The 13,146-nt window shown below is 39.2% G+C and overlaps 1 protein-coding gene across 1 annotated transcript; it reads right to left on the bottom strand.

Moving 5' to 3' along the window:
• Positions 1–2,869: 2,869 nt before the first annotated feature.
• Positions 2,870–7,081, bottom strand: LOC139695293 (adipokinetic hormone/corazonin-related peptide receptor variant I-like). Its single transcript, XM_071593991.1, has 2 exons — positions 6,407–7,081; positions 2,870–2,884 (listed from the first exon to the last, which is right to left on the bottom strand). The coding sequence occupies exons 1-2, from the start codon at positions 7,079–7,081 to the stop codon at positions 2,870–2,872; spliced, it is 690 nt and encodes a 229-aa protein (XP_071450092.1).
• Positions 7,082–13,146: the final 6,065 nt, after the last annotated feature.

Here is a 13,146-nt window from a genome sequence, read left to right as displayed (position 1 = left end):
CACTACGACAGCTAACTTAAACACTTCTGCCAGTTAACTTTGAAGAAAATCTATGCCTGGGGAAACGTACACATAAGAAGAGAGGGACGAAAAACCTGGAATATTTATTGATTAATAGTCAGTATTTCACTTTTTAACGGTTTAATACACGTATCATATACATATATTCTTGCGGTAAAAACTTTGTTAGTGAGGTCATATTCCAATGTCAACTATTTATTGAAGATTGCAAAACTATACTGTAAGCACACACCGAACATTAAAAATTTAATTTTACGATTTTTTGGAATGTTTCCGCTTGCAAATGGAAGGTCGTAGAATCGACGGAATCATTTGGATAATTACGTACGACTCAGAAACGTATTATTCTTGGCCCTCATCATATGTCTGAAATGTAGACAATATCTCTCTTCCTATACCTAAATAGGTATCGATGAAGGGAAAGTACAATTATCGATTAAAAGTTTATCAAGCTTAGCTATTGCTACTACCACAGGTTTAGCTCAGGTGCCTTCGAATTTCTACTTTTAACCGTCATAATTGGCATAGGGCCGCATCGGTCATACATCCGCACCAAAGAAAACTGACAGTCAGTGGTGAATCAATTAAAAGGGCCTTCAAGATGAATTACCAGGAATTAGGCATTCCGATTGGCCCATATAATATCCTGACCCTAATTTGTTACCTATTACTCGAATTTTGTTGACCCACAGGGGAATAAATTATTATCAGGGTATTGTAAACGAGACTGATTTTGGATGAGCAGCATAGAGTGCTTTCTGTTCCATCGACTCGTAGAGTTAGATAATTTTTACAGATGAAAACCTGAAATGTATCGGATAACAAGTTTATAGTTAATTCGCTATTTCTTTCCTCACCTGGCCATTTTCTTAAAATGACGCTCTATTTGTTTTAAACGAATTTTTCCCAACATTTTTGGAAAATGTCAGATTAAATCAGGCAAAAATTACTGGGGATACAATAAGCCATTAGTTTAAATCAAGTGTCAAAACGTGGCCAAAATGTCGAATCCACGGCCTAAAAAAGTTTTAACTATGCACATCAATTGTTACCCCTACACAAGATTCCGCTAATTATGTCTTGTGTAAACGTAATATTCACGTTTATGACTAGGCATTTCAGAGGAATGGATCGTGTTGATCCGAAAATATTTCCGAATAAACTGCATTAAATATTATGCATCCCTCTCATACCACGTAATCTTTTTGGAATTATTTAAAATCAAAATTAGTCGAGAATGGAAAGCCGCACTCGAAAATGTATACTTGCGCAGATTTAAACCCATTCCAAATATTCACTCGGAATAAACTGAAAGCTACTCCAATAAAACATTCCACCTTCAATAAAAACTAAGCAGATCGAAAACTAATAAAGCAGGATACCACAGCTTGAAAGGAAGGCATAGTTCGGGATCTCTTATCTGCGAAAATATCCAGTTAAACTATCGAGAATCAATAATTTATAAGTTCGAAGTTTTTCACATGGCAAATAATTTCACCAATTCCGTGTAGATGATATCCATCCAGTAGAGTCAGTATAGGGAAAGTCCCGAACCAAGTGCTACGCTAAGAGCAGGCAGGCGAGCTGAATTCCGAGGTACTTGTAGGTTAATGGGAAGAGCTCATTGAGCTTGAATCCAAAGTAGAAGGCAGCCAAATATCAATAGAGAGGTACAAATATGTCAAGAATTTCAGAAACGAATATGAATATTGCCAAACTCACGGGCACGTATTAATGAGATTACTTAAGGCTTATTTGAAGGCATACCTATTTATGTATTTTTTACATTATTTTGAGTATCACAAAATATCATGAGTCCGATTCTTTAAGCTAAACTTTACTTTAACAGATTGTTCGAAAATTGCACATATGTAGCCGGCTAGTAATTATAAATGATGCAAAACTTGTCACATGTATAACATGGAACATGTAACTCATGGAACACATGGAACTCCATGTGATTTTGAAAGTCTTTCAAAACATATAAGAATATATTTTGAGGATCTGCAAATTGATTTGCAGCTTTTATAAAGCTGGTGCTTCATCACCAGGTGCTCGAACGAATCAAAAATGACGATGAACGATTACATCTTTTTAGTAATCCGAAAAAATGACTGTTTTCGGTTAAAATGTAATATAATAAAATATAAATTAACTAGTGTTGGAACACTATATGAATTTTTATCAATACACTAGAATACAAAGCTGGGATTTTACTTCAGCTCTCCATAATAAGCCTTCATCGAAACACTCTTCGACTCATAACCTCAAAAATATTTCCTTTATTAAAAATGTAGGTGAGTATTCTTCACGAAGTAGAAGCAAAGGTTATGCTCGAAGAACCTGAGTTTTCAAGCAAGGAACCAGTGCGTCAAAACGTTTGCATATAACTACGGAACAGTGACAAGGAACATTGAAAAAATGGGTAAGCGAAGAATGTAAGACTTTGACCTATGCTGTGCGGAGGAGAAGGCTGAGAATCAAAATGGAATGACAAGGTGAGGAGCGATAGTGTATATGAAAGAGCCGAAGAGAAAAATACCACATAGAAAACTCAACAGCAAGGAAGAACTAGATGGACTGGACACACTTTGAGGCACTATTAATTATCTATAGACATATAATATTATTAGGTAATCTATCGGTTAAGGTAGGTTTTGTATGGACATAACAACCAAATAAATCTCTTGTTTCTCCAAATAAAACTGAAAATCATAATACATTTGCAAGCATCATCAACTCACCCAGCTTTTTCGTTGTGGATGCAGATTCGCATCATAATTTAGTTGTCTTGAAATCATTCTTAAATTTGAAAGAATTATGAGTACTAACGTGAAATATTTTAGGTTTAACCAGAGGAAACCTTGAAAGAAGGGAGTACCAAGAAAAATCAATTAATATCTAATAAGGAGAGGGGAATGATAACAGTCGGTGAAGGGTGTTTTAAGTTTAAACACGAGATAGAATAAGAAGCGGATGAATCGATAGCAATTATACTAAATAAGATAATATGCGACCTATTGGTCACGGGAGAGATGATCAAGAGGCTAAATGGAAGAATCTTAACACGAAAATGAGAAGCAGAATTAACAGAGAGTTAAACAATAAAATTAGATGAGAAAATAACAGGGGCAAGAAAATATGGTGGAAATCTCCGTGGGGTGATAAGGATAAATTTCAGATATAAGGAAAAGTAGAACCGCTAAATAAGAAGGTGCGAGAATCGTAAGGTGGGTGGAAATCTCCGTGGGGTGATAAGGATAAATTTCAGATATAAGGAAAAGTAGAACCGCTAAATAAGAAGGTGCGAGAATCGTAAGGTGGTGGCAAGGAAACTAACTATAGCTACCATCAGAGATTAGAAAATTAAGTTATTAATAGGGCTAGAAGATATTCAGTAAAGGGGGAAAGTACTCGAATGAGAGCTAAATGGTGAAGATATTTGGTCGACCACTATAGAAATAGGAAGGGTAAACGATGATAGCCTGATTCTAGGGGTAGATAGCGAGATAGAAAGGCGTAAAAGGAGATTAAGTCAAATAAGGAAGTAGGAATGCATAATACACCCGCAAAACTACGTAAGGCAGGAGAAAAAAATGGAGGGAAGGAAGAGTAATTATGAGGATGAAATATTGACATAAGATTTCCTTAATGTTATTTTTGATCCCATTCCTGAAGAATTGCTAAGCAGATTTATGAGAAGACCATAGCACGATAGGCTTAATTTCACATACAGCAAAAGAATCAATGGAGGGTTGACAGAAAATACTTAAATATGGAGCGTTATGGATGTGAGACCTGGTCTTCAAGGCAAGAAAATGAGCGTGCATAGGAAGGTTTTGAGATATTATGCGTGGCGAAAATGGAGAAAATTAAGTTGAACGGAGAGTAAGAAAAACGCTTTTAACGCAAATTATAAAAAGGGTTGATAACGGGAGGAAGTTCGCGAGAGGAAATTCTGAACAAGGCAGAAAACGTGGCTGCAGGATGTATTGACGGTCAGTGGGGGTCTTCAAGGCCATGATGATAAGAGGGGAGAATGTCGAGCAAGTGCTGTAGCGGAAGGAAGACTTTTTAGATAGGATGCAGGTAAGTAGAAGTTCAATAGAAATAATGAAACAAATAATGCAAGACACGAAAGAGGAAATTCTCGCACTACGTAAAGTAAATAAAACCAACACCTACTTTAACAGAACACTTTTAATGAGTAGAGGTGCTTCGCTCCATTTGACATTATATCTGAAATTAGTTTTTACTTTTTTCGTTTTTTAATAATCTTCCCATAGCAGACTAAATGCATTGGCTGACGTTTTATAAGGCACGCTTTACATTGCCTTTTCCTTGGAGCTTTAAAAATTCAGCTACCTTTAGTGGGTCGCAATGAGTCCCTAATGCCACGAGTAGTTTCTCTGGTGATAGTTACAAATAATTTGAAACAATCATGAACGGCATTTAAGTATATGCCAAATTATATTAACAAACATTTTAAAAACTCAATGCTTCAATGGATTTACATCGATTCTTTACTGACACTTAAACGTTAACTAGGTCGCATGAACCCTTCCTCACAAAAACCACACTAGTCACGTAAAACAATTCACCCCCTTTTTCTTCGAAACCACCTTCCTCGCTATATTATACTGGTTTTGAGAATACGGATAAACTATCTACCCAGCTCGGTTTTATCTGAAACACAGTTTTTAATCGCATTCAACAAGTTTAAATAATGCTAATCGCTCTTTTTCTACACTTATCAATTCAAGAAAACCTTTTTCAAGTTCAACTACTCTTTTTAAAATATTTTATCAGGCATATCAACTTTTTTAGCGAAAGTCCGAACTAATGCGTATATTGCGGATGACTCCGTTGAAAGTTACTCTCGCGGCATCTCCCGCAGTTTCTTGGAGGTTAACCAATAATTAGTCTGAACATAAATTTATCGAAGCTTTAACATACGAAACTTCTTTACAATTGCATAGTTTCTTTCTTTAATTCGATACTTAAAAAATAGAACTGTCTAGGTAAAATCTTAATTTAACATACTCTAAATTTATCTACAAAATCTCAATTTAACTATTATTAACAAAGGCATTACTATAATAATTAATATACTGATTGGGGTCAGTTTTTTTGTGATTCCTGAAAACTAATGGGCATCTTCATTAACTTAACCCTATAACAAATACCAATTGTCACTCGCTATTTACTTTATACCACCTTCAAGTTATTCAAAATTTGAAACGGCCACAGTTTTCGACCGAAAACTCACTTTTATTAGATTTCCCGACACTCAGTTAGCTCTCAATACACGTATATTATCAATACAAACATTTCGGCTTTCCCATTTACATTCAAATTTCTTATATCCGATTATTATCTGATTTCTTATATCCGATTCATTTTGCTATTCTCCCCATGCCTTCTTTCTATCCTCATTAGTTGCCCTATCTTATATTCACCGTCGTTTTTCAATCCACAGATCGGTTTATTGAAGCCCTCTTCTCTTCTTTCTAATGCTAACTCACCTGATAACTAACTCCTCCGTATAATATATTGGGCCTTCTGTACCTTCCCTACACATTTTACCCCGATCTCTACCATTCCTATTCCATTTTCCTTTCCTAATAAATCCAAAATATCTCAAGTTACACCATATCCACCTAGTTTTTTCTTTTCCCTATCGTCTTCCACTGCACGTTCTCCTCTCCTATACACTTCTTGATATCATCCTACGCTTAAATTCATAAAAATACACGAGTGCTATAGAGTGGTACAATCAGGTACAATCCTTCTCTGATACGCTCAGCGATTACAGTAATTCCTTGGCACACATTAGTTAAAGAACCTTAAAACTCCCAGGAGTCAGCTCGACACAATATGTATTAACCTACAAGGCAGGGACTTCGCATGGTTATACGATTTTTTTGCAAGTTCCCCCCACCTCTCCCCATCCATTTGAAAAACCCTAACCCCCTCATCCCTTACCCTTTCCTCCTGGTGCTGCACCCCCTGCCAAACACCTTTTTGGTGGCTCGCAGGGTATTGATGTAGATGTAGAGAACTAAATCAGTCAAGAAACACCTTCCATACTAGCAATCAACCCCTGCCCTGCTCCTCGCGGCATCTTTGCTTTCGATACGTTTCAACTCATATTTCCGTAAGTCCAAGAATTCATCAACTTTACGGGGGAAGTGATGATTTCGTATATCCTTCTTGGTATTCAGCAACAAGAATAATGCTCCCGATTGAGGAGGAGGAAATTCGCAAGCCGCTACCTACCCTCCCACTTCGGAGGAGAGACAGCATAAGTCAGACGGAGAAGTCAAGGATACATTAAGGTGACCGGGGTCGAATTGGAAAGAAAATGAGTAATATCGTGACTCACCTGAGGTATGCTGAGCACGAAGCTGATCCCCCAGACGATCCCGATGTACCTGTTGCACCTCTTGGCCGTCAGGGACCTCATAGGATATCGCACGGCGATGAACCTGTCGACGGCGATCAGGACGAGCACGAACGTTGACAGGTAGAGGCTGAACATTTGCATGAACTTGAACACCTTGCAGGCGACGTTCCCGGCCGCCCATTCCACGGTGTAGCTCCAACCCGCCTCGCCCATGATGCAGAAGACGGTGACGAAGAGGTCGGCCACTGAGAGGTGGAGGATTAACGTGTAAACCGTGCTCCAACTGTGCTTGCGACTCTTCTCGATGGACACAATGGTGGCCACGTTGCCGGCCAACGAGAGGAGGGCCATCACGCCTAGCACTATGGCGCGTATCATTGAGGAGTGCGTGAAAATCGGGGCGTGCTCCAGGCACGTAACGTTTCCGGGGATGCCCTCGAAGGCAAGCGCCGCGGCTCCGAGGGGACCTTCTGAAGAGACCTCCGAGGATGCGTCCCCGAGCACTCCCGACGCATTCGCCGAGAGCCTCCTCAAGCGCTCGCACTCCTCCACTGGGAGCACCCAAGGGTTTCCCGACCCCTGGAATCCCCCGTCGGACACGATCATCCCGGAAGCGTTCTCCGGAGAGAACAAAACATCACTGAGCGAGGCCATTTCGTGGTGTTTTCGGTTTTGATCACTCTTTTTCTCACACTACCAAGGATGTGGGTCGTCGCTCTGCAATATCCTCCTGTAGAAGACCAAATGGCTTTGAGTCAAGAGTAAAAAATTCTATTAACCACAAATCGCGGACATAGCAAATTGATGAATTATTCCCATTCCCTACCAACACATACAAAATTTCTCAACTACTTCAATCAGTTGTAGTAGTATCCTTTATTCCGCTTAATGGTGACGCATCCCCGAGTTTTAAGGCGACTCGAATGTGGGGAGTATGATATAACTTCAGCCATAAATCTCTCCCTTCTTCAGTTGCCTACCTTTCCATCAACAGAAACACATAAACACTGTTTTTCTTCCATGCAATACCCCTTTGTTCCCTAGCTACTTAGTCCGGTTCGTAGGGGAACGGGGGAAGGACCTCAGAGAGATCCGATAATGAACAAAAATTCCCCGTGATGAGGTTGAAATCACTGCAAGTCGTTAGTCTCCTAAATACTTCGTTTTGATCTTTCACTGGTTGGAGATAATGGGATAAGGGGACGATAGGGGGAGGAGGGGGGGGATCCGCGAACTCTTTCCCCGAACTCACTCGATCGCACCGTCTAATTTTTTATTTGTTTACTGGTTCCGTCCGTGAAGTCGAAAACGCGCTCCACCTGTTTCTACCGATCCACCAACGCCTGGTGTTCGTCGCGAAGCCGTCTTCGTTCAACTGCCGCTCCGTCGCTCGGAAGGCGGTCCCGCCGGTCGGCCGGTCGGTCGGGGAAGGGAGGGGCGGTGACGGTCCCTTCCACTCCCCTCCAAACCCTTCCTTTCTACCCGCCTCACTCCCTTGGACCCAAAAGGGGGGAAAGGGGATGCGTGTGGGGAGGGAGAGGGGGGCCTGGGCAAAGGGTGAGGGAATGGAGTGAGGAAGCAACACCACACCACCTTGGTGGTGGTGTTTGGTAGGGGCAGCGGAGGCCGAAACTTCATTCCCACTCCCCTCTTCCCTTCCACGAATACATCTCCCCCTCCCCCGCTTCTCCAGTGGCGCGAGCACACAGGCCCTCCTCGATTAGCTTCCGAATTCACCCCCGTAACCGAAGCGTGCCGATGTTCCCGTGGCTACTGAACGCGACCGGCAATGGCGATACGCTGTTTAGCCCGGCGACGGGGTACTCACATTCCGACTGCTTGAAGCAAGCGTCGAAGAGTTAAAGACCCAAACTTCGTTTCCATTTTATATTCTTGACTAAAAATTGGGTCACGCTGAAGGATCCTATTTAACTGTGAATTTGATACGGATGCGTCCTTAAGCCTCATGGCTAGAAGGAAAAGAGAATTACCAGTTAAGGTACGTTTTTGACGATCAATTCGCAGCAAATAATAATTCAGTATTCCACTGTTAATAAAATATATTTTGGCCTAGGTTTTGATGTTACTTAGTCATCTTCAGTTACATAATATTGATAGGTACAAGTCAATATATTTTCCTCCAATACAGCAAGAGCGGAAGAAAATACCCCCAACCCCCCTCCCCTTGTTGTCTTGTACGAAACTATATTGACTTGCACCTATTAACATTATGTAACTGAAGATGACGGAGTAACATTGAAACCTTAGCCGAAATATATATAAAAGCATTGGAATAATGTATTATTATATGCTGCAAGTGGGTCGCGGGAGTTCAATAGGTAGAGCGTTGGACTGCTGACCGGAGGGTCCCGGGTTCGATTCCCGGGCAAGGCACTCTGGGCACCTGCAGCTCCACCAAAACTATCTGATTTTTCGGGTACTACCATTAACCGCACAGGGAAAGGAACTGTCCCCCCTACCCTGATGTGTGAATTTCACACGCCGTCGGGTTTAGTACTGGGTGAACTCTACCAACACCTACTAAACCGACCTTTGGGTTGATTACTGTGTTTATGGTTTTTTTTATATGCTGCCAATCGATTATGTTTGACTTCCACAATATCAATCCTGAATGCACAAAATATTCTTTGTATGGTTTCAAAATTCAACCGCGGCAACATTTCTAAACCCCACGAGAACACGACACTAATTACGTACTGAAATCTGCATTGCAACAAACCATTCTTGAACTCAGCCTACTTCCTACCTTCCTTCTTCCCGTTCAGCATGCCGACTCATTCTCTGCCTTTACCTCGTTTATTCAGAAGGAAAACATATTACGAATAGGAGTAGGCAAAAGCTAATCAATTTAGTGTGACCAACAGTAATGTGGAGATTTTTGAGAGGTTCGCGCATTCCTTAAACAGGTGGTATAAATTCTTTAATACAAAATGACTTTGCTGGATTTGAACGTAAGGAAACAGCGCAAAGTTGTCGAGAAACATGATGCTATACGCATTTGTTCAACTTTCTTTGGCCAATTAAAATGCAGGATTAAAGCCAACAATTTGACGTAAAACAAATGAAGATGCGTGCAGAATAAAAGGATTATTGCATGAATGTAGTATATACCACTGTGAGTATAGTTTTGCATATATGTGTTGATTTTGCATGTGGTGTTGTTCCTTTTTACGGGACACACTCCTAACACCCGCCGCCACACGCCCTTATGGAGCCTTGTGAGGCATTTTGTAGATGTAGATACGATCCTACATAAACCATTGTAAACAAAACAAAGATTCATACTCGTTCAAACATACCGTAAGTCCTTGAATTGTGAAAAAATATGGATTCTCCAAGATCGTATATCCTTGCATTCTCAAAATCTGTATCACATTCCACAGATATTGTTATTTTTTTCTGACGTGACACTGCACATACTCGAAAATATATTTTTGCAAAAAATCCTAATGTGCATACTCCATAAAACATTTTTTTTAAATCATTTTTTATTTCGGAGTTTTTCAGGACCTTGCGCAAAGCCCAAACAAAGGCATTCGTCCAGTAAAGCTATGAATATCGGAGGATTGAGAGACTGCAGTTGATGGATCGCTGAGTCATGACAACTGTCCTCGAACAGTCCGTTAGCTTCAGTCGAACACTGCTATTTTCCTGCCAGGTCTTCCTACCCCATACACCCAGTCAGATGTGTGCATGCCTCACGTTTAACATTATGATTTAGGATCGTTAGCTCCGAATGACCTCCCAAGCCAACCTATTGATCGATTTCTACGAGCGGTAGATTTTTATTTTTAAATTACCATAGTACTAACAATTTGCATTAGATTTCATCCAAAGCACATATTGAAATACATTATCATTTTTTATTTATAGCGTCGATTTACATACATACCTAAAATCAAAATAAATAACAGAAAGTACATTAAAATATAAAGAACAGTGAAGGATAATAAATTTAAAAATAAATGTCTTAATCATTTTCCTTTTGGTACCGCAAAAATTATTTCACAATATCCAGAAAAATATAATCTTCAAATACATCGATGACGAAAACAGATACGACCAAATAATTATTGATCAGGAATTACTGCTGCTACTAAACTTGTTACGAATAATCTTACCCTCTCAATACATCTGACTGCACTTGAGAAAGGTAAGTCACTGGCTTTGCTGAGGGAAATTCCATGCAACAAATCCACGGAGTGGTGTTTTATTGATAAATGACCATTCTGTTGAATTGTTGTTACTTTTATTAAGTCCAATTTGGTTACACTCTCAGATTTGGTACCTCCGGATACCTGTTAATATTTCTACCTTCAAAATTTTTAAGGAACAACACTTCCATTTATTCAGACATCCCGACCGTTCCACGCACAGCGAATATTGTTTCATGCGCTCATATTCACGACTTTATCCAAAGTTGTCAGCAATAACTTATATGCCAATGGATCAAAAGTTAAATATGGAAATTGTTATCAGAGTACGGTAACAGTGACTTGAAAAAGGTTTAGAAGAATACTTCCACCTTCTGCTAACTTTTAATTATCGCTACTCTACCTTTGACTCCCTGAGGCTTATTCAGATCGCAGAAAAGGAGAAAGGATTAAGGAGTTGAGACATCGTTTGTGATAATTCAAGGTTATTGGAAACTGCGAATTTTTTTCTATACTTTTTCCAATATGCTACATTTTCAACAGGTTAAGCTTTCGACTATAGGATATTTAACCTGTAAACAAATGTAGTGTACAGTGTGATACTCCTCCTCATCGAATCGTAAAAAAGGAAAATTTATGAATGCCAGACCCGACATTGTCCCTTTAGTAAGATATGCATTTAATTTAAACGTTTTTATGTAAAAAATTTTGCGCAAATATTGCATTAAAAGCATTTGGTAAAGTTTTAACCACACATTAAGATTTCATCCAAACCCAGAGTCAGAGAACGGTAAGAATTTCAAATGATAGATAGATAGATAGAGGTCTTTATTTGGGCGAAATTGAGACCAAATGGTCCCTTCTTCCATTTAACACATCGTCGTATACATATTATATTTGGCATTAAACTTATAGTTACATTCATATGTACACATAAATACATATAGACAGACATAAATTCAGTTAGCAGAGATTTGCACATCGAAAAGAAAAAGTATATATATATTATATATATACACAACATACACATACATACATATATGCATGCACATACCTACACATATACATGCATATCCACACACACATACATACATGCATGCATACACATACATAAATACATACATAATTACGCACATATACACCCTTATATACATACATATGCATATATAAATTAAGAATAAATGAACGACTATTGAACGCAGTTGATAGCAGTTCTTCCTGAAAAGAAAGAAATGCTATCAAGGGTCACTTCCGAGCGCAATTTCACGAATTACATTATTATTGTACAGAATATTGACACTTCAGAATGAAATTTCACAGAAATTTCTTCTTTTTTAATCACAAAAAGAATCCGGAATAAACGACTGAAGTGCGTATGCATTATTCACACCTTTTAACATTTTAAAACAGTGCTGGCGGTTAAGTCAAAAAAAAAGGTGCCCTTGACAAAGCTTCCTCTCCGTTCAATCCTCAAACTGAAACCAAGTACTTCCTAGATGACACGCCCCTATCCTTCATCCCACACTAGTCAATGTTCTTGCTACGAAATCCCGATTATTTGAAACCTCCATGGCACTCCATATCTTTGTGCGTGTGTTTCTATGACGCACGGTTTGTTACGAGTGACCTCACCTTACCAGTTTAACCTTCGGTTTAATAACTGTTTCAGTATGGGAATGTTCAATGACTTACTAAAATGAAACTTCAGGATTTAAATAATAATTTTTAAAAATATTTGCAGTAATACTGATTTATTTTATGAAGTTATCTACCGGTTAAGGTAGGTTTAGGATGGACAAAACCACCATATAAATATTTTGGGACTCTTAAAAAAACAGGGCAGCAACCTGCTCTACATCAAGTCCCTCTTTATCTCTGTGTACTTCCTTCCCCCTTTTATCTCGGCCAACATCACAATCCTGTTTTTAACCTTTCCTCGTTCGCCTAACATTCTCCCCTCTATTACAGTCTTCAACATCCCACTGCCGATCAATACGTCGTTCATCCATTTTTCCTGCCTCCTTAGGATTTCTCCCAACAAACCCCTCTCCTCGCCCACCATAATAAGTAATCCTTTCTAATACAGATCAATAAAGTTGAAATAAAATAGTTTCAAACAAATGATAGAGAGGTAAGCATTAATTGTCGTTGAAAATTATATTGATGCATCTGTAGCCTATAAGCAAGTTGTACGATACATATAGTTTTTGAGATGTGGGTGCGGAGAAGGATGGAAAAGGTGAAATGGACGGATAGGAAAACGAATAACTATTAGGCGTTGTGGGGGATGAATGAGGATTGTTGGAAGTAATCCTAAGAGAGCAGGAAAAGATGCATGAGGAGTATTTTTACTGGCGATAGGCTGTTGAAGACCGTGGTATATGGAAGAACAGTACGCAAGCGATAGAAATACAAATGCTGGAAGAAATTGAAGGAAGGGAGAACTTATGTGGAAACGAATTATAATTTCATGTGATTTGGGGACGTCAGGTAGTCTTCTTAGACGCTGAGAAAGGTATCGATGTTAAGTGTGAATATTTCTAA

Source organism: Hetaerina americana, unplaced genomic scaffold, assembly GCF_022747635.1.
Source record: "Hetaerina americana unplaced genomic scaffold, ioHetAmer1.1.p SCAF_6, whole genome shotgun sequence".
NCBI lineage: Eukaryota > Metazoa > Arthropoda > Insecta > Odonata > Calopterygidae > Hetaerina > Hetaerina americana.
This window is presented reverse-complemented; position numbering and strand designations above follow the sequence as displayed.